This window comes from Heterodontus francisci, chromosome 14 (genome assembly GCF_036365525.1).
Source record: "Heterodontus francisci isolate sHetFra1 chromosome 14, sHetFra1.hap1, whole genome shotgun sequence".
Taxonomy (NCBI): Eukaryota; Metazoa; Chordata; class Chondrichthyes; order Heterodontiformes; family Heterodontidae; genus Heterodontus; species Heterodontus francisci.
In genome coordinates, this window is record NC_090384.1 from 89,209,257 (window position 1) to 89,231,375 (window position 22,119).

The window sequence follows — 22,119 nt, forward strand, 5'->3', positions numbered from 1 at the left end:
AACAAAAAATGAACATAAAATTTACCTGAGACCCTCTTAACACGAAGACAGACAGACAGAAATATTGACGAAAAATCCCTGGAAGACAACTACTGTAAATTTCAGACTAAACTGTTTTAAGAAAGTTTTTTTTTGGTTGAAACTACACTATGCTCACCATCTCTACATTTTTCATAAGATACTTAGAGGGACGTGACACCACTACTACGCACTATATGAACACTGCTCACTTTTTAAAAGCATGAACACCTAGAGGTTACATCATAGAGGGAAGGAAATATAGTTTGGCCAATTATTGGGAGCAGGAACAGCCAGTATTGCCTTGGTGTTGCAGAGGCTGGAGTTATTAACCCCAACCTATGTTAAAAAGAAATAGAACAGCAAGACTGTACAATGCATTAGTTTTACAAATTCTTCCAGTATTTTTGCGATAGAATAAGTAGAATTGCACAATTACTTTTTTTTTCAGCAGTAGATAATTTAAAATAGGGAAACTAGGATGTTCAGACAGAGACTACTGGTAGGCACAAATCACAGGACAGATTTTGTAGGAAAAACACATGTTAGTGAGTGGAAGAAAAGGGATGGTGTAAAAGGGGCAGGTGAAACTTGGATTTGGAGGGTGGCTAAAAGAGGCGGGATAAGGGTAAGAGACTGGAGTAAGTGATAAAAGAAAAAGGAAAGAGGGAGAGATGACAAGGATCATCAGAACTGAAGAGCTCTGGATTTGAATGTGATAAGGGGCGAGGGAGTAGGAGATGGAAGCAAAGGAGAGTGAGCAAAAGAATGAAGGGAAGAAATGAAAAATAGAGGATGTGGAGAGATGATAGGGAGCTAGAGGTGAATGGTCAAAACCCAAGAAAAAGAAATGACAGTATTACAGGGAAATGTGAATTGGAAAAGTAAGTAAAATGATTTTCAAAGAGATGAGATCATAATGTGGGAGGACAGGTATGCTAAAAAAACAAGAAATATCCAATTAAGAAAATATGTTAAGCCCATATATTAATGCAGAGAGATGGGTAATACTAAAACTGAGATCCTAATTCCATGTCTTTTGGTGGCAGTTTGAGTCCAAGAGAAGAGGTCCCGAGAGGGTCTATCATATTCTTGTAGCGCTCTCCACGGTGCTGAGTTAAGAAAGGACCCCAGTCAGGTTGAGGGCTGCACACCAGCTTAAGCCTCTGAAAATACAAAACATAATTTCAGAACAAAAAACATTCACATAATGCTCATTACAGTCAAATCATTCATTTACGTGCATGAAGCTCAACATTCAAGATTTGAATCTAATCATTATACCTCTATAAAGCAACCAGGGGCCAGATGCATCTTAATCACAAACATGATAGGGATCCATATGACAGAGCAGGCCAGCATTAACCATCCCATCACCATCGACCAGGCTGGGTATTTGTAATTTTCATATGTCAGGGGTTCCCACTGGTAAAAGCTGAAGCAGAGGATAAACTAGAAAATGAAAGAAATATAAATATGTTTATGGTAGAGAAAATGTGCTCTACATCAACTGTATAAGTCATTCTAATTATTGTAGCTATACTCCAACAAATGTATAGATGACAGAAACTCCAGCTATAAACATACAAACCAACGTAAGAAAGAAGCATCAGGCCCCTCCATGCTCATCCTATTGGACTTCATGAGAGGCACTAAACCTGTTACCTCAACATCCTGCTACCCGACAAAGAACGTACTTATACTATTCCACCACTCCACAGTTCACAGGTAACATCAACTATATGAGAGAACAATTTAGCAGTAAATCAATGTTTGTAGACATAAGACAATGTCTTACACTATGCATAGAGAGGAGTGTGAACAAGTATGAAATGCCTATTTATATTTCAAACTGTTGTATTTCACTCATAATGTATGCGATACACTTACTCATCATCTATTCAATTTTCACTAATAAATAAATAATTTGTATTTATTTAGCACCTTTCAAGGCTTTAGGACATCCCAAAGCAATTCATAGCCAATTATAAATTGTGGTCACATACAATGTAAAAAAAATACAGCAGCCAATTTGCACATAGGAAAGTCCGAAAGCAACAATGAGATAAATAATCAGATAAACTATTTTAGTGATGTTGGTTGAAATATAAACACCAGGAATACTTTGTTATTTTTCTATGAATAGTGCCATGGGATCTGTTATGTCCACCTGAGAAAGCAGGCAGGGCCTCTGAAAGATGATACCTTTGAGAGTGCAGCATTCCTTCAGCGCTGCACTGGAGCATCAGCCTAGTTCAAGGAGCGGGGCTTAAGTGTAAATTAATGATTTTTGTAAAACATTACTTTGAAAGCTTTGATATTTTAAAAATAGAAGGTGGATATATTACCATATGATGTGCAGCTACAAGGGTATCAGGCTACTTATTATGATACCATGAAGACAGTCTCAGATTAACTATGCATACTGAATGATCAGTGTGGTATGTTCCATTGCTAAAACTCATCGTTGGTCAGGTAAATTATATAAAATAGCGATTGGTTCAGTTAGTTCAAGAGGTTGTAACACAATTTCAGGATTTTTTATATCTCAAAGCAATTCAGTTTTGTTTTGGCGGTTCATGACATAATTGAATCCTTTTCTGATGATATTGTGGCCTTATGTTTCAATATACTCAAGGTGATATGTCACATTGTTCTGTCAATATAGGCCCTAAACTCTGGAATTCCCTCCCTAGAACTCTTTTCCGCCTCTCTCTCTCCTCCTTTAGGATGCTACTTAAAACGTACCTCTTTGGTGAGGTATTTGGTCACTTGTACGAATCTCTTTTCTTTGGCTCATTGCCAATTTTTGTCTGACTATGCTCCTGTGATGCACTTTGGGACATTTTACGAAATTAAAGCTGCTATAGCAATGCAAGTTATTGTTGTAAAAACGCTATATCCTTGTAAATTGAAAAAGGAAGCATGATAATGGAAGACAACATGAAAGATCTAAAAGGGGAAGATGAAGAGTACTAAATACTGAAAACTACAACTGAATTGTCCAGCATCAGACATGTTCCCTATACCATCACTAAAGTCTGGACTAATAACCCTAATGCTGAGTGTATCATACTTGGGAGAAACAGGTGACCTTGCCAAATCTCTCCACCACTGGAGTTTTCCTTCCATCTTATCTGGGTCTGCTGTAGAATAATTGATAAGGATTGATTGCTTATGATTAGTCAACAACCGCATGAGCATTGTATCATGCAACTACCAAGATGGTAGAAGGTAAAGTAGATTGACCTTCAGGGATCAGCAACATGTCAGTGCATGGAGACCAGTGTCCATGGTAAGATATTTTGGGGTCCATGACTGCTAATTTCAGGGACGAGAAATTTCCCATTGGCTTCTTCAGACGGGCTTTTTCTAAAAATCAGTTTCACAGCTGACAGCTGACAGGTGCAGAGAGAGGGAACAGTGCTTCTGAACTTCAGGCAGATTCGGGGTTTTCTGGTGGTTCCGATTATATTTTAAAAGCCCGCCGGAAAACCCGAATCTGTCTGAAGTTCAGAAATTGCTGTTCCTGGTCTCAGCAATGGTCAAAGAGAGAGAGAGCGACAAGGAGAGGGGGGAGTGAGAGAGAGAGGAGAGAGAGAGAAGGGTTAGAGATGGCTATATAGAGGGGATAGGGATTGGCACAGAGAGGGAGAGAGAGAACGAGAGGGGATAGAAAGAGATCAAGATCACTCCAGACAGATGGACACGATCTGGATTTTCCATATCACTACATCAATTGTGTGGGCAGACATTGACTACTTATGCAAGCAAAAACAATGCCAGATATCTCACTAAATAGGGAGAAATGAGTTTTAAATCAGATAGTGTTTTGATAGCTATACACTTTATATACAGATTAATTGCCCCCATGTCCATGGCTGAGTCAATAATTTTGTCAAATATCCAAGGTGCAACATGTTGGTGTCTATCCCTGTTGACCTTAGTCCTTTTTTTTTAGCAATTCCTATTTTCCTATATCATGTAGACTTCTATACAGCACAAAAAGGGTGCAACATTTCAGCAAGTTATTTCTCAGTGTCTGGTATTGAAATTGGCTAATGAAACACATGGCAGTATTAGAAGATGTGATACATACTGTAAGGATTGTAGGGGTGACAAAGGCCCAGCAAATTCTCCAGAAATAGCTAGGCTGAAATCCAATCATCATCTCAATATCTTCACAAAATCGGTTCAAGCCTGTTAGCATAAAAATACAATATTAACTGTCATCCTTTTTTTGGGGGTGTGGGAGGTGTGTATGGAAGGGGGGTGGGGAGGTGTGGGATTGGTGGTGCGTGGTGAAAGCAATTGTCAATCATTACTTTTTCATGTATTCCTGCCTCTCTGAATTGCTCTCTGTTTGGCAGGAGGCAGGAGATAATATAACAAGGGGACTGCTTTAGTGAAACAAAAATTGCCCACCAGTATGAAATTCAAACATCTTACATACATTGAATTTTGGCAGCTACACTGCTGCCACTTTGGGTTGCTGCATAGTAGCAGCTTCAAAATGATGCAAATATTCAGTGTAATTGCAGTCAAACCAGAGTCAGTCCAGTATTAGATATTAGGTGCAAGACTGCCTCCGAGTAGTACCACATTATTTCACCACTGTAGTTGCTGCAGTAGAATTCCAACCAGTATAAAGACAACTTTTGAAGCTTTTAAACTGAGGTCTAAAACAAAAAGCCAGGCAGTCCCCACCAGAGTGTATTTACTGCTTTTAATTGTCATTTAAAGACCAGTCAAGTCAGTTTATTCATTGATATCTTTTAAAGCATTTCACTGTTCTATCTGTGCATTTAAGCATGGAGCAGCCAAGCTGCACTTCCCTCCAACAGGATGTTATGAGTGGGGCAGCGTAATTTGGTGCTGTCCCTTTTCGATACTGCTATAGGCAACTGCTGGTATATGCGGTATGACTGGAATATAGGCCTGTTCTATCTATAGGCATGTGGCTGTACTTATTGCATTTCTAATATAGAGAATGGAGGCTATTGCTCCATGAGTGATGTCTTATTGGGTTTATTTCACAAGTGTAAAAGAACTCATAATCCGTGTGTGTTTCAGTTGTGAGTTCTTTCTCGGTGGAGAAATGAATCCAGTGGCGAGCCAATATGTATTGATTAAACATCTGCTTAAACGTGTGAAAAGCAAGTTTCTTGTGCTTTCAATAACATGACTATTGGCCAGTTTGTACAGTGCTAATGTGATTACTGTAGGATTCCTGATTCAGGGCTGCAAATATGATTACTTTTCTCTTCATCTTTCAGAAGACTTTTCCGGATTGAGCTCCAATTCTGTACATTTGTCATTGCCTTCTGAAGAGCTCTGAGTTCAAATGCTTTTATGCCCTGAGATATAAATAGCTTGGCCATGGTGCAGATGCTTTCACAATGATAGTGGTCCTTGTTGAGAGTGCAGCAATATGGAGAGGGATTTACACATATCTAAATTCATTTTCATTTTTGCTACAGTGAAATATCAGTGTCTCATCTGCAAAAATAACTGCTATGTATATAATGTAGGGTGATTACTATAAATTGCAAAAACCTATTTAAATATCTAGGCCTCGGTTGTGAATGTCAGTTTGTTACAGTTTCATTGTTTTCCCTATTCTCCAAGTCAGTCTCCAGCTTTTGCAGTTCAGGATAGATGTTTGCATAAAGAGCACCACCCTGTGGTACACAGTGCCATGTCTCCCTGATTTACAATTTTGAATAAACAGGTGCATTGCATCCAATAGAACTGAATATCGGGTGCTGTGTATAACAGCCAGCCCACCTGATATCACCAATTTTGCACCACCATGCAAGACAAATTTCTAGCCCATTGTCTGCTAATTCTGCTGGAAACTACAGGGGATATAGTAACCTCCCCTGCCCGTGCACCCCTCTACACCAACCTACATTCCCAACACTTTTCCGCACCACCACCCACACCCCCACCACCGCCAGCCGCACGTACTCCCCCCCCTCCCCCCCAAACCATTTTAGTCAGTCCTAGATGAGCTGGGTCTAATTTAAATGTCAAAGTCATGGCTTGATAATTTCTTCAGAATGGGCATACCATTTTAACCATGAGTCCAACGAAGCACTACGCTGTCCCCACCCCCTCAACAAAAGCTGACAGTAACCAGGGTCCTTCCTACAGGTGCAGGTAAGTTTAACCTTTTTCTTCATATCTAAAGGTGCCTTGCAGGCTAGCAGGATCAGCAGGTGCACTTCCTGGCACCCTAAGGATATCTTGGACCTGTCCTACTCCAGGCTTCTCCAATCCCTGATCATGGAGTTTCCCAATTCCATGCCATCTTCCCCTCACTCCCACAGTTCCACACCCCCAACAACTCCACTGACACCGTTCCCCAGCCCCCCCCAATTCTTTAGTTACCATCCAGAGACTATTTCTGTGGGCCGCAGCTGTGACCTGTCTCCCCCACCAATTCTGACTCTCTCCTACATCATGATCACCAGCTTTGAGTGGGCTCAGTTTCTAACATGTTAATGAGATCCAAGAGCTAGCCCATTTGTCACCCACCTCAGACCACACATCCCGCCCGAATTCCCAGCCCAAGTTAAAATCAAGGCAATGTGTTACAGTATTGCCTAAACACACACTTGAAACTTGCTTCATTTAAATTATAACATTTTAACATTGCATATATGATTAAGACTAATATAATGGGGGAGGCGGTGGCATATTGTCACTAGGTATAAACCCGGGGTATTGAGCTGGGGACATGGTTTCAAATCCCACCACAGCAGAAGGTGGAATTTGAATTCAATTAATAAATCTGGAATTAAAACCTGGTCTGATGATGGCCATGAAATAATTGTCAATTGTTGTAAAAGCCCATCTGGTTCACTAAGGCCCTTTAGGGAAAGAAATCTGCTGTCCTTAACTGGTCTGGCCTACATGTGATTCCAGAGCCACAGCAATGTGGTTGACTCTTAAATGCCCTCTAAAATGGCCTAGCAAGCACTCAGTTGTATCTAACTGCTACGAAGTCACTAAAGAATGAAACCAGATGGACCACCTGGCATCGACCTAGGCACTGGAAACGACAATGGCAAACCCAGCCCTGTTGACCCTACAAAGTCTGCTTTACTAACATCTGGGGGCTTGTGCCAAAGTTAGGAGAGCTGTTCCACAGACAAGCAACAGCCTGACATAGTCATACTCACGGAATCATACCTTACAGACAATGTCCCAGACACCGCCATCACATTCCCCAGGTATGTCCTGTCCCACTGGTGGTGGCACAGCGGTATACAGTCAGGAGGGAGTTGCCCTGGGAGTCCTCAACATCGACTCTGGACCCCATGAAGTCTCATGGCATCAGTTCAAACAGGGCAAGGAAACCTCCTGCTGATTACCACCTATCCCCCTCCTTCAGCTGATGAATCAGTATTCTTCCATGTTGAACACCACTTGGAGGAAGCACTGAGGGTGGCAAGGGTGCAGAATGTAATCTGGGTGGGGTACTTCAATGTCCATCACCAAGAGTGGCTTGGTAGCACCACAGCTAGCCAAGTCCTAAAGGACATAGCTGCTAGACTGGGTCTGTGGCAGGTGGTGAGGGAAAAACATACTTGACCTCGTCCTCACCAATCTGCCTGTCGCAGATGCATCTGTCCATGACTGTATTGGTAGGAGTGACCACCGCACAGTCCTTATGGAGACGAAGTCATGCCTTCACATTGAGGATACCCTCCATTGTGTTGTGCGGCACCACCACCGTGCTAAATGGGATAGATTTCAAACAGATCTAGCAATGCAAAACTGGGCATCCATGAGGCACTGTGATCCATCAGCAGCAGCCAAATTGTATTCAACCACAATCTGTAACCTCATGCAATATCCCCCACTCTACCATTACCATCAAGCTGGGAGACCAACCCTAGTTCAATAAAGAATGCAGGAGGGCATGATAGGACCAGCACCAGGCAAACCTCAAAATGAGGTGTCAACCTGATGAAGCTACAAGCCAGGACTACTTGTGTGCCAAACTGACTAAGCAGCATGCAATAGAGAGAGCTAAGCGATCCCAGAACCAACGGATCAGATCTAAGCTCTGCAGTCCTACCACATCCAGTCGTGAATGGTGGTGGGCAATTAAACAACTAACTGGAGGAGGTGGTTCCACAAATATCCCCATCCTCAATGATGGGGGAGCCCAGCACATCAGTGCAAAAGATAAGGCTGAAGCATTTGCAACAATCTTCAGCCAGAAGTGCCGAGTTGATGATCCATCTCGGCCTCCTCCTGAATCCCCAGCATCATAGATGCCAGTCTTCAGCCAATTCGATTCACTCCGCGTGATATCAAGAAACGACTGAAGGCATTGAATACTGCAAATGCTAAGGGCCCTGACAACATTCCAGCAATAGTACTGATAACCTGTGCTCCAGAACTTGCCGCACCCCTGGCCAAGCTGTTCGAGTCAGCTGCAACACTGGCATCTACCCGGCAATGTGGAAAATTGCCCAGGTATGTCCTGTACACAAAAAGTAGAACAAGTCCAACCTGGACAATTACCGCCCCATCAGTCTGCTCTCAATCATCAGTAAAGTAATGGAAGGTGTCGTCGACAGTGCTATCAAGCGGCACTTGCTTAGCAATAACCTGCTCAGTGATACTCAGCTCCTGACCTCATTACAGCCTTGGTTCAAACATGGACAAAAGAGCTGAACTCAAGAGATGAGGTCAGAGTGACTGCCCTTGACATCAAGGCAGCATTTGACTGAGTATGACATCAAGGAGCCCTAGCAAAACTGAAGTCAATGGAAATCAGGGGGGGAAACTGGTTGGAGTCATACCTAGCGCAAAGGAAGATGGTTGTGGTTGTTGGAGGTCAATCATCTCAGCTCCAGGACATCACTGCAGGAGTTCCTCAGGGTAGTGTCCTAGGCCCAACCATCTCCAGCTGCTTCATCAATGACCTTCCTTCAATCATAAGGTCAGAAGTGGGGATGTTCGCTGATGATTACACAATGTTCAGCACCATTCGCGACTCCTCAGATACTGAAGCAGTCCATGTAGAAATGCAGCAAGACCTGGACAATATCTAGGCTTGGACTGACAAGCGGCAAGTAACATTCACACCACACAAGTGACAGGCAATGACCATCTCCAACAAAAGAGAATCTCACCATCTCCCCTTGACATTCAATGGCATTACCATCGCTTAATCCCCCACCAGCAACATCCTGCGGGTTACCACTGACCAGAAACTGAACTGGAGAAGCCATATAAATACGATGGCTACAAGAGCAGGTCAGAGCCTAGGAATCCTGCGGCGAGTAACTTATCTCCTGACTCCCCAAAGCCTGTCCACTATCTACAAGGCACAAGTCAGCAGTCTGATGGAATACTCTCCACTTGCCTGGATGGGTGCAGCTCCAACAACACTCAAGAAGCTCGACACCATCCGGGACAAAGCAGCCCGCTTGATTGGCACCCCATCTACAAACATTCACTCCCTCCATCACCGACGCACAGTGGCAGCAGTGTGTACCATTTACAAGATGCACTGCAGCAATGCACCAGGGATCCTTAGACAGCACCTTCCAAACTTGCGACCTCTACCACCTAGATGGACAAGGGCAGCAAATGGTTGGGAACACCACCACCTGCAAGTTCCCCTCCAAGCCACACACCATCCTGACTTGGAACTATATCGCCATTCCATCACTGTCATGGGTCAAAATCCTGGAACTCCCTTCCTACCCCACATGGACTGTAGTGGTTCAAGAAGGCAGCTCACCACCACCTTCTCGAGGGCAATTAGGGATGGGCAATAAATGCTGGCCTAGTCAGTGACGCCCACATCCCATGAATGAATTTTTAAAAATGTTAAATAAACAAGCAAGTAATTTCATTTAGATAGTGCTTTCTTGTCCTTCAAATGCCTTAAATCATCTCACAGTCACTGAAATGCTCTGGAAACGCAGCACCCATTTGCACATAGCAAGATCCCACACACAGCAAATGTGTTAAGTGAACAGTTAATCTATTTTGTTATGTTGTAATAGGTTAATAATTTGATTAAGGCAGCAGATTTGCTTTTCTTTAACACTATCAAGGGATCCTTTATGTCCACCTATATAGGTATTCAGTTTAATGTCTCATCTAATAATGCAACCTCTTTTCTTCCATAATACACTAAACTAACAGCCTAGGTTATGTGTCCTAGTCTCCAAAGTAGGGCTTGAACTTATGTTCGTCTGGCTCAGAAGTGAGAGTACAACCATTGAGCTAAGCTGACGTACACAGAAATATCGTTTCAACTACAGCTCCGAACAGAAGAAAATCAGTGCAATAATTCACCACAACCATTACATTATGCACAACATGATTCCAGCAATCAGTTGTCAAAAGTCAAAACTGCTTTGCCTTCAGATAGAGGATTAAGTGAAAGTGTGTGGGTTGATATATTATAATTATGATGTTAAACAGTAAAACAAGCATTATCTGGGGCAATGTGTCATTAACTGGCTTTCTAATGTGGATTTCTCTCATAATGCTACTGAAAAAGTTATCAAAGTATCTAATTAGCCAGCATGGGATGTGCCACTCATGCTGGCAAAAGGAAAAACTCTGAGCAAAATGCTAAATCGACTAACTTTGCGTTATGTTATGGAATTATGCTCAATTCAATTACCCTTGTGTAAACAGATGTATACAAACATTGATATGGATTTCACAAAATATTGATTGAGGAAGCTTAATGGTTTTGCAGGAATTGTACCAACTAAAAATAAAACTCAAATAGATTGGTCTTACCGTATATATATGAAACTCCGACCAGTTCAAATATTGCAATAATGACGAGGGAATAGGAGGCTGCGTATGTGTCTACCAGCTGCAGCATGTAGATCCCACTCTAATATCACAAAATAAATTAGTAAACATTTTGGATTGTGCAAAAGTTTAACTACAATGTTAAAATTAGAGTCATAACGTCATTATGGCACAGAAGAAGGCCATTCGGCCCATCAAGTCCATGCTGGCTTTCTGTAGAGCAATCCAATCAGTCCCATTCCCCTGCTTTATCCCCATAGCCCTCGAAGTTTACTTCCCTCTAGTGCCCATCTATTTTCCTTTTGAGATCATTCATCGTCTCCGCTTCCACCACCATCTTAGGCAACGAGTTCCAGGTCATTATCACTCGCTATGTAAAAAAAGCTCTTCCTCACACCACCCCCTGCATCTCTTGCCCAAAACCTTATGTCTGTGTCCCCTAGTCCTTGTACCATCAACTATTGGGAGCAGATTTTCTTTGCCTACCTTATCATAATCTTGTACACCGCTATCAAATCATCCCTCAATCTCCTTTGCTCTAAGGAGAACAACTCCAGCTTCTCCGACCTAACCTTGTAGCTAATATCTCTCATCCCTGGAACCATTCTGATAAATCTCCTCTGCACCCTTTCAAGGACCCTCACAGCCTTCCTAAAGTGTGGTGACCAGAACTGGATGCAATACTCTAGTTGTGGCCTAACCAGAGCTTTATAACAGCTCAGCATTACTTCCCAGCTTTTGGACACAACACTGCTATTTATGAAGCCCAAGATCCCATATGCTTTGCTAACTACTCCTACTACCTTCAAAGATCTATGCACGTGAACCCCCAACTCCTTCTGTTCTTGTACTTGCTTTAGAACTGTGCCATTAAATCTATATTGCCTCTTTCTATCCTTTCTGCCAAAATGCATCACCTCACACTTCTCTGTATTAAATTATTAAATTCCATCTGCCACTTGTCTGCTCATTCTGCTAGCCTATCTATAATCCTGTTGCAGTAGATTGGTATCATCCTCAATGTCTGCTACACCTCCAAGTTTGGTATCATCAGCAAATTTTGAAATGTTACTCTCCATTCCAATATCCAAGTCATTTATATATATCAAAAAAGAAGTCATCTCAGTACTGACCCTTGGGGAACACCACTGAATCTGAAAAAGAAATTTACCAAGATTCATTGTTTTCTGTCCTTAAGACAATTTTTTACCCAATTGGACACTAACCTTCCTATTCCATGAGCCTCAATTTTGTAAACCTGCCTTTTATGTGGTACTTTGTGAAACGCTTTCTTAAAATCCATATATACAGCATCCACTGCATTCCCTTCATCAACCTTCTCTGTTACTTTATCAAAACATTCAATTAAATTAGTCAAGCACAAATCTGCTGGCTATCCTTAATTAACTCATACAAAATCGCTAACATTTTGAGTTACTTGATCTTTAGGTCTCTTCGATAAGAGCACCTTATCACTGGGTGCTAAAGCCTTTTAACTACAGGAAGATGGGCTGAAAGTTTAAGCATCTTCACCCAAGTCTGTTTGTATTCCTCCTTAGCGTGTCTTCAGTCAGCTTAAAATGAATCAGTAATCAATGAAAATATGAGTGCTGCACAAATATGTCTGAATCCTGAACAATATAAGGAAAAGCAGTGCTCTGGTTGCTAATGTATACTGACACTGTAACCAGAATAGAGGGAGCAAGGTACCACAAAGGTATGCACTGAAAGCACCAACTCAGCATCAGCTGATGTATGTGAATAAGGAGATTTATTCTCAGCATGTCCAGCTCATTTGTGATGCAAATTAGGTCATGCCTCACTTGTCTTGGCCAGGGGCATCAGAGGGTATATACTGCAGGTTGCCATCTTCAGCTGATTGCCCGGAATGACAGCATGGCTTCTTCTACACACTCAGCCAGATGACACAAGAGCCCATCTCTTTGGCCCAGCAGGACCTTGCCAGGAACTGTCACCTGTGTGTGGATGTCTGAGCCTACTGAATGGACTGTTTTATGACTTACTGTAACGTTCATAACTAACAAATCATAAGACAAATCACCAGTGTATTTCAAACCATTTCTTTGATTGCGAACTAGGGCTTGAAAGGTTGTGTGTGTATGTGGCGGTAAGGCTACCAGTTAAGGAGTGTGTGGCAATTGTGATATGAAAGGCAAAATGAAAGATGTGAGTGTTTGAGGATGTGGAGGAAGATGTTTTGGGCTTAACAGTGCAATTGGATATGCGTTAGAGGAGTTGTAGGCACTCTTTCCAAGAGTGCAATGTGAAGGCTTAGCAGTGTAAGGCTTGCTTTAAGAGGATGAAGGATATGGTGATGCCCAGGACATAGTGGTATGTAACCATTCCCTGACCTCGCAACATGTTTTCACTTCTTGTGGTGCTCAAAAAGGAACAAATTGAGGAATTTCTGGCTGCTGAGCTTTGGTGTAAACATCATTATTCCCTGGAATTAGAACGATATCTTACCTGGGTTACCATGGGAATGCCCATGAAGAAGAAAACCACACAGCAGACTAACGTGAACAGTGGCTTCTTAGGTCGCAGGTATCCAGGGAATTCATCCACGACTGAAGTCACAATAGTCTCAATGGTTGCAAACTTGAATTTAATTGGAAAAATAGATATGTTATACATATAATTGTAAAATTCTGACCTTTACTGTTATTCAATTTTGGACATTTTCTGCTGTTTAGAGCCAATCAAATCTGGCATGTTTGTACTTGCTGCTGTTCAATCTTCAGTCCATTAACACCCTATCTGTACTAATGCTTTGTCTTTCAACACACCATTAACATATTGTTTGCCTTTGCTCCATGACCTTTTGGTCAGCTATGTGGCCTTATCCAATCTTTGTTATCTCTTGCCCCACCCCCGCCTCACTTGCTTATAACCTTTGACATTTCTCATATTTGCTAGTTCCAAAGAAGGGTCACTGACCCGAAACGTTAACTCTGCTTCTCTTTCCACAGATGCTGCCAGACCTGCTGAGTGGTTCCAGCATTTCTTGTTTTTATTTCAGATTTCCAGCATCCGCAGTATTTTGCTTTTATTTTAGTGTAAAGACAACACTCACTTAGACCATAATCTCTGAAGGTGACACTTGGAATGGTTAAAGTAAAATTAGATGAAAGTGTAAGGTCAATTTTCAACTTGCCGCCTGGTTTTAAATCTGCATTGCAGATCGGCATTATGGGAATCATTGAAATCAGTGGAAATGAAAGTTGTGCAATTACTGTAAAGTGCTGGTGATCTCACCGCCAGGTTTACATTCACTGGGCACGTAGAAAATCTACCCCTGTCTTTTTGTCAGTGTTTTCCTACATTGTGACAGTGACTGCACTTCAAAAGTACCTCATTAACTGTAAAACGCTTTGGGGTGTCCTGAGGCTGTGAATGGCGCTATAAAATGCAAGTTCTTCCTTTCTTCTTTCTCTTATTACAAGATTGCTTCTTTTTTTAGTAAAATATGTTTTAAGGACTTATAGTTGAATTATGGGCATTGATTCATCTGGAATCCTGAAGAGATGCTGAACGTGTTTTTTTTTTAAAAAAAGAGGTCACCAGAAGGTTCCTGGATTTGGCTTGTAAACAAGACTTACTGGAAGGCACCTGCCATGGATAATCACCCAGCAGGGTGTGTTTTGACTTGGGGAGATGTTTACGAAGAAGTGACAGGTCAAGATTTATAGAGGACAGGAGGCTTGGCTTCTGACTGTTTTCAGTTTCAGGTTGAACTGTGACAACGAATAGTTGTTTTTTGCCTGCCAAAGAAGGCCCAGCTCTCTCTCTCTTGAAAAGAAACCCTGCATACAGGGTGTCAGTTTTCTATTTCCAACTGCATTTGAAGAAACCCTACATATTGAATGTGTGGGAATTGAAACCTTGTTGACACATTTCTGCTGTAAGACTTATCTGAAGCATCTGTAGCTACATTTCCTGGAAAGCCTACCCAAACCGATCTTCAACATTGCCTAGAAAGAACTGTTCTAGGAAGATCCCAGTGACAGCCATTTATACGCATTTGGGATGTCAAACCAAAACCAAGTATTCTGTCTAAATGTTTTTTTCTTTGTAACAGTGCTATAAACAAAAATCCCTTTTAATTTTCCAGGTTAACAGGGGCATATATATATGTGGGTGCGTGTGAGGGTCTAAGATAAATAAGGTGCTTTAACATTTCAATTTGTGTGTATATGGTTTATTTCATTATTGGTTAAGACTTGTTTTATAATAAACTTATAATTTTGTTGTTTATTAAAGAAACCTGTTTAGTGTGTTTTATTCTGGGAAAAATAGAGAATATGATTGACCGTAACGGTAAGTGTGAAAATTTAAATATATGTTGTGACCTGTGGAGAAATGGAATGAGAAAAAACAGTGCACTCCTCCTGCCTCTGTCGTAACACTTTATATATACAATTCAAATGCTGCTTCTGTGGTGAGGGTAATATTGAGAACTGGGACAAAAAGGCACAAAATTGGGCGGCACAATGGTTAGCACCGCAGCCTCACAGCTCCAGTGACCCGGGTTCAATTCTGGGTACTGCCTGTGCGTAGTTTGCAAGTTCTTCCTGTGACCACGTGGGTTTTCACCGGGTGCTCCGGTTTCCTCCCACAGCCAAAGACTTGCAGGTTGATAGGTAAATTGGCCATTATAAATTGCCCCTAGTATAGGTAGGGGAATTGAGGGAAGTTGGGGATGTGGTCGGAATATGGGATTAATGTAGGATTAGTATAAATAGGTGGTTGATGGTCGGCACAGACTCGGTGGGCCAAAGGGCCTGTTTCAGTGCTGTATCTCTAAATAAAATAAATAAAATGCTAGAAACACTTGGGCTGATCTGGCAGCCTTAATGGACAGATAGGAGTTGATGTCACCAGTGGACCCTTTGTCCAAATAGGCACATATTACTGATGAATGGCAGCCTGAGCAGCTGAGTGTTTCCATCATTTTCTGCTTTTTTGCTTCTGATTTCCAGTATTGTGTTATTTGTTGACATTGAACCTAGATTTATAAATGTGCTAACTCCCCTTTAGACCTTCGATGCACATGAGAGGATGGAGACTGTCCCCTCATCCATGAGTGTAGGGCCTGAACCTGAATGCATAGTGCTGACCATAAGGCATTCAAAGTAAATGGTGTAAAATATGATGATAATGCCTGTTAATCAATTGATTTGGTTTGTGCTACTTGTCTGACAGAGGTGGATGCCTGTGATAAGTGTGCACAGTGTAAGTGGAGTCAGTCAGCCAGCCAGCCAGCCCTGGACCACAGCAATTCACGTCTGTTCCAATGCTGGAAGCCTCCTTGGATTGCACTACACCAATACCATCTTCAGCAAGAGCTATAGAACCATTGTAATCATTTGGTTACCATTCTTCTTTCCGCTCCAAAGACCTCCTTATTTTTCTCAGTTATTTTATGATTATAGTTGAAACTGGAGACAATTTTAACCGAACCCATCCAACAGGAAGGGGTCAGGTTCAAGTCTGATGCCTGCTTCACATCCTGTTCGATTTTACACTTCATTGACTTCAGTGGAGCTTGAAACCGGGAAGGGTGTTAAAGGGGTTTCTGCCCCAAACCCAATCCATTCCCACCAGCCAGATTAGGTTAAAATTACCTCCCGTTTTGCCTCCTATAAGCCTCTGCAAATCTACTGTGAAATATCTGAGTCAGTGTCAATTGTTGCCTGACTACACTATTGTAAAGTGCATTGAGACATTTTACTACGTTAAAGGCGCTTATTTAAATGCAACTTGTTGTTGAGCAAGAAATAAAATACAAAACAAAATCGGAGATAAGTGGTTACAGAGAGAGAAGAACACAGTTACTTATATCTTAAACAAATGTCGCAATGTGGTAGATAAATAGTGTTGTAACTGGTAAATCTGTGACGCCTATACCTTTCAGTATCAGTAAGTTAAATAATATTTTTACCTCAATTCAGCCATGTGATGTACTCCTTCAGTAAGCTTGCTGTATTGCAATAGCTGATTCATTGTCACAGTTAGGCAATAAACCACATTCCAGGCCCTAGTTTGTCCCGTCAGCAATGCCACAGGTTTCTAATGGTTCTAACACCATACTTCAAATTGCCCAGAATTTGGCATTGACTGGAAATTTACTAGTAATTTAAATGTGCTTTTCATTTAAATCTTAATTTAATCAGCTGAATACAGTATGCTATATTATATATTGTTTTTGTTATATTGTTATAGTTTCATATTGATACAACTGGTGGTGCAATGAGTCAAAACAGTGGCCCTTCATCTTTATGACCTGAATTTCAATGCAGCCCAAACTGCTGAGGTCAAAATGGTAAATTCACTGATCCTCTACTCCCAGCAGGACACCGTGTTTGAAGGAAGCTCAAGTCAGTGAATCACACTCTCTTCAAACATACTTCCTTGCTGTGATTGTTGCATTGGTGAATTTATTCCAAAGTCTCTTATCTTAAGCATCCCCAAGTTAAATGAGCTTGAGCGGTGTGAGTTTCTAGTGGTTATTACATTGTATGGCAAATTGCCCAGAACTTAATTGGCATTAATTGGAAATTTTATTTAGAAAGACCGCAAGAATGGTTGTTGAGCGAAATAAAAGTGTGGCAGGGATGCATTAGAGGGCACGGACACCCTTCATCTTGGTGTGCACAAGAACAAAAGAGATCACCACAAAACTCAAATAAATTAGTAGAGGAAAAAATACAATAAAAAGAAAATGTCGAAATGATGCCCTGTGAGCAGAGTCTTGGTGAATTTCATGCATTTGATGCTGTCTTCCACTAACGTCTAACCCTAGACTCAGAACAGCAATTCATACAGAGCTTGGGTAAATGAAAAAGGCCCATCCTGTGTGGGCTGAGACTTACCATTGTGTCCAGTCCAAGTGTTAGAAGCATCAAAAAGAAAATTATAGCCCAGAATGGAGATAAAGGAAGCCTGGTTAAAGCCTCTGGATACACTACAAATGCAATACCTGGACCTGGAACACACAAAGAATTGTACTTGTTGAACATAACCTCAGCAACACATGATGAATTGGACTTTCCACACATGCTTCTCCACCCACTGGGGCACACCACCACTGGGGCAGAACCTCTGCCTGTCATTGTGATGCCCTTCTAACCTTGGCTATATTTCTGTTCCTAAGGTCACTAATGCACCAGGTGGGAGTTGTGCCTATCTGCGGTATAGATCTAAACTTTTCAACCAATTCACACTTCAAGGAAAATATTTGATATGTGGAAAAAAATTAATTAGTCTTGCAGATCAGACATACGAACATACGAACGCATAGCAGCAGGAGTAGGCTACTCTGTCTCTCGAGCCTGCTCCACCATTCAAGATCATGGATGATCTGATTGCAACCTCAACTCCACATTCCCGCCTACCCGTGAGAACCTTTCACCCCCTTGCCTAGCAAGAATCTTTCTACCTCTGCCTTAAAAATATTCAAGGACTCTGCTTCCAACGCCTTTTGAAGAAAAGTGTTCCAAAGACTCACGAACCTCTGAGAGAAATAATTTCTCATCTCTGTCTTAAAAGGGCGATCCCTTATTTTTAAACAGTGACCCCTAGTTCTCGATTCTCCCACAAGAGGAAACATCCTTTCCACATCCACCTTGTCAAGACCCGTCAGAATCATATATGTTTCAAACAAGTGGCCTCTTACTCTTCTAAACTCTAGCAGATACCAGCTTCGCCTGTCCAATCTTTCCTCATAAAACAACCCGCTCATTCCAGGCATTATTCTAGTAAACCTTTTCTGAACTGCTTCCAATGCATTTACATCCTACCTTTAATAAAAAGACCAATACTGTACACAGTACTCCAGATGTGCTCTCACCAATGCCCTGTATAGCTGAAGTATAACCTTCCTACTTTTGTATTCAATTCCTCTCATAATAAACAATAACATTCTATTAGCTTTCCTAAATACTTGACACATACTAACATTTTGTGATTCATGCACGAGGACACCCAGATCCCTCTGCATCTCAGAGCTCTGCAGTCTCTCACTATTTAGATAATATGCTTCTTTTTTATTCTTCCTGCCAAAATGGATAATTTCACATTTTCTCACATTAGAATCCATTTGCCAGATCTTTGCCCACTCACTTAACCTATCTATATCCCTTTGTAGCCTCCTTATGTCCTCTTCACAACTTACTTTCCTACCTATCTTTGTTTCATCAGCAAATTTAGCAACCATACCTTTGGTCCCTTCATCCAGGCCATTTATATATATTGTAAAAAGTTGAGGCCCCAGCACTGAACCCTGTGGCACACCACTCGTTACATCTTGCCAACCAGAAAATGACCCATTTATGTCTACTCTCTGTTTCCTATTAGCTAGCCAATCTTCCATCCATGCCCATCTGTTACCACCCCCCACCCCCCACAATGAGCTATTATTTCCCACAATAACCTTTGATGTGGCACCTTATCAAATGCCTTTTGGAAATCTAAGTACAGTACATCCACCAGTTCCACTTCATCCACAGCACATGTTACTTCCTCAAAGAACTCCAATAAATTGGTTAAACATGATTTCCCTTTCACAAAACCATGTTGACTCTGCCTGATTACTTTGATTTTTCTATGTGCCCCGCTATAATGTCTTTAACAATAGCGTCTAACATTTTCTCTATGACAGTTGTCAAGCTAACTGGCCTGTAGTTTCCTGCTTTTTGTCTCCCTCCCTTTTTGAATAAAGGAGTTACATTCGCTACTTTCCTTCCCCGAATCTAGGGAATTTTGGAAAATTAAAACCAACGCATTAACTATCTCACCAGCCACTTCTTTTAAGACCCTAGGATGAAGCCCATCAGGACCTGGGGACCTGTCAGCCTGCAGTTCCAACAATTTGCTCAGTACCTCTTCCCTAGTGATTTTAATTTTCTTGAGTTCCTCCCTCCCTTCCATTTCCTGATTTACAGATATTTCTAGGATGTTACTTGTATCCTCTATAGTGAAGACCAATGCAAAATACCTGTTAATTCATCTGCCATCTTCTTATTTTCCATTATTAATTCCCCAGACTCACTTTCTATAGGACCAACACTCGCTTTGTTAACTCTTCTTTTTTCAATATCTATAGAAATGCTACATCCATTTTTATATTTCTGGATAGTTTTCTCTAATTTTTCCCTCCTTATTAATATTTTAGTCATTCTTTGCTGTTTTTTATATTCTGTCCAAAATCTTCTGACCTGCCACCCACCTTTGCGCAATTATATGCTTTTTCTTTAAGTTTGATGCTATCTTTAACTTTTTTAGTTAACCACAGGTAGTGGACCCTCCCCTTGGAATTGTTCTTTCTAGTTGGAATGTGTATTCTGTGTATTCTGAAATATCATCTTAAATGTCTGCCATTGCATCTCTATTGACCTATCCCTTAATCTACTTTGCCAGTTCACTTTAGGTAGCTCTGATTTCATGCCTTCATAATTGTCCTTATTTAAGTTTAAAATACTAGTCTTAGACCCACTCTTCTCTCCCTCAAACTGAATGTAAAATTCAATCATATTATGATTGCTGCTGCCTAGGGGTGCCTTCAGTATGATGTCATTAATTAATCCTATCTCGTTGCACAATACCAGGTCTAGTATAGCCTGCTCTCTGGTTGGATACAGAACACATTGTTCCAAGAAATTATCCCAAAAACATTCTATGCACTCCTCATTTAGGCTACCTTTGCCCATCTGATTTTTTTCAGTCTATATGTAGATTAAAATTCCCATGATTATCATGGTACCTTTCTGACAAGCTCCCATTATTTCTTCTTTATACCCCGTCCTACCATGTGGTTGCTGTTATGGGGCCTGTACACTACTCCCACAAGTGACTTCTTGCCTTTATCATTTCTCATCTTGACCCAAATCGTTTCTACATCCTGGTTTCCTGAACTTAGGTCATCCCTCTCTATTGTGCTAATACCATCATTAATTAACAGAACCACCCCTCAACTTTTTCCTAGCTTCCTATCCTTCCTAAATGTCATGTACCCTTCAATATTCAGGTCCCAACTATGTGATCGTGCAGCCATGTCTCTGTACTGGCGATCAGATCATACTTATTTATTTCTATTTGCACTATCAGTTCATCTGTTTTGTTTTGAATGCTACATGCATTCAGATACAGAGCCTTTAGTTTTGTCCTTTTATTATTTTTGTAACCTCTAGCCTTATCTGCTGATTTACTCTTAGATTTGTACTCTCTGTCCTTTCTGTCACGGTCTGTTTATCTTTTCCCATATTAATACCTTTCTCTCTTGCCTTGTTTCTATTCTTTGATTTACCACATCTTTCCAGGTTTGATCCCTTGCCCCCACTATTTAGTTGAAAACCCTCTCTACTTCCCTAGTTATGTGGCTCACTAGAACACTGGTCCCAGCACGGTTCAGGTGTTGATCATCCCAATGGTACAGCCCCCACTTTTCCCAGTACTGGTGCCAATGCCCCAGAAACTGGAACCCACTTCTACCACACCAGTCTTTGAGTCATGCATTCATTTCTCTATTCTTATTTGCCCTACTCCAATATGCACGTGGTTCAGGTAATAATTCATAGATTATTACCTTTGAACTTCTGCTTCTTAATTCGGTGCCTAGCTCCTCATACTGACTCTTTAGAACCTTTTTCCTTGTCCTGCCTATATCATTGGTACCTACATGGATCATGACGACTGGATCCTCTCCCTCCCACTGTAAGTTCCTCTCCACCCCTGAGTAGATGGCCCGAACCCTGGCAATACAGCCTTCTAGACTTGAGCTCTTGGCTGCAGTGAACTGTGTCAATCCCACTGACTATACTATCCCCTACTACCACAGCATTCCTATTTACACACATGGCTTGAATGGCTTCCTGCACCATGGTGCCATGGTCCGTTTGCTCATCCACCCTGCAGCCCTTGTTCTCATCCATACAAGTTGAAAAAATACTTTGTGTCTGTCTTCATAAAAGAGGGGGAACGTTGCAGATTTGTAGCTAAGGAAGAGGGATGTGAAGTATTGGATATGATAAACAAAGGGAGAGACGAAGTATTAATGGGACTAGCATCCTTGAAAGTTGATAAATCAGTAGGGCCAGATGTAATGTACCCCAGGCTGTTAAAAGAAGCAAGAGAAGAAATAACGGAAGGTCTGACCATCATTTTCCAGTCCTCACTGGAAAAAGGTATGGTTCCGGAGGACTGGAGAACAGCTAACTTTGTACCTCTGTTTAAAAAGGGAGCAAGGGATAGACCGAATAATTACAGGCTAATCAGTCT

The 22,119-nt window shown here is 41.4% G+C and overlaps 1 protein-coding gene across 1 annotated transcript in view; it reads right to left on the reverse strand.

Annotated features, from left to right (window-relative positions):
• Positions 1-1,028: 1,028 nt before the first annotated feature.
• slc6a5 (solute carrier family 6 member 5) overlaps positions 1,029-22,119 on the reverse strand; it is a 58,972-nt gene continuing 37,881 nt past the window's right edge. Inside the window, exons 9-14 of the mRNA XM_068046919.1 lie at positions 17,718-17,830; positions 13,312-13,443; positions 10,807-10,906; positions 4,118-4,218; positions 1,303-1,470; positions 1,029-1,184 (exon numbers count right to left, since the gene is read on the reverse strand). Of these exons, the coding sequence (XP_067903020.1) occupies positions 1,029-1,184; positions 1,303-1,470; positions 4,118-4,218; positions 10,807-10,906; positions 13,312-13,443; positions 17,718-17,830 (770 nt within the window). The remainder of the gene's footprint in view (positions 1,185-1,302; positions 1,471-4,117; positions 4,219-10,806; positions 10,907-13,311; positions 13,444-17,717; positions 17,831-22,119) is intronic.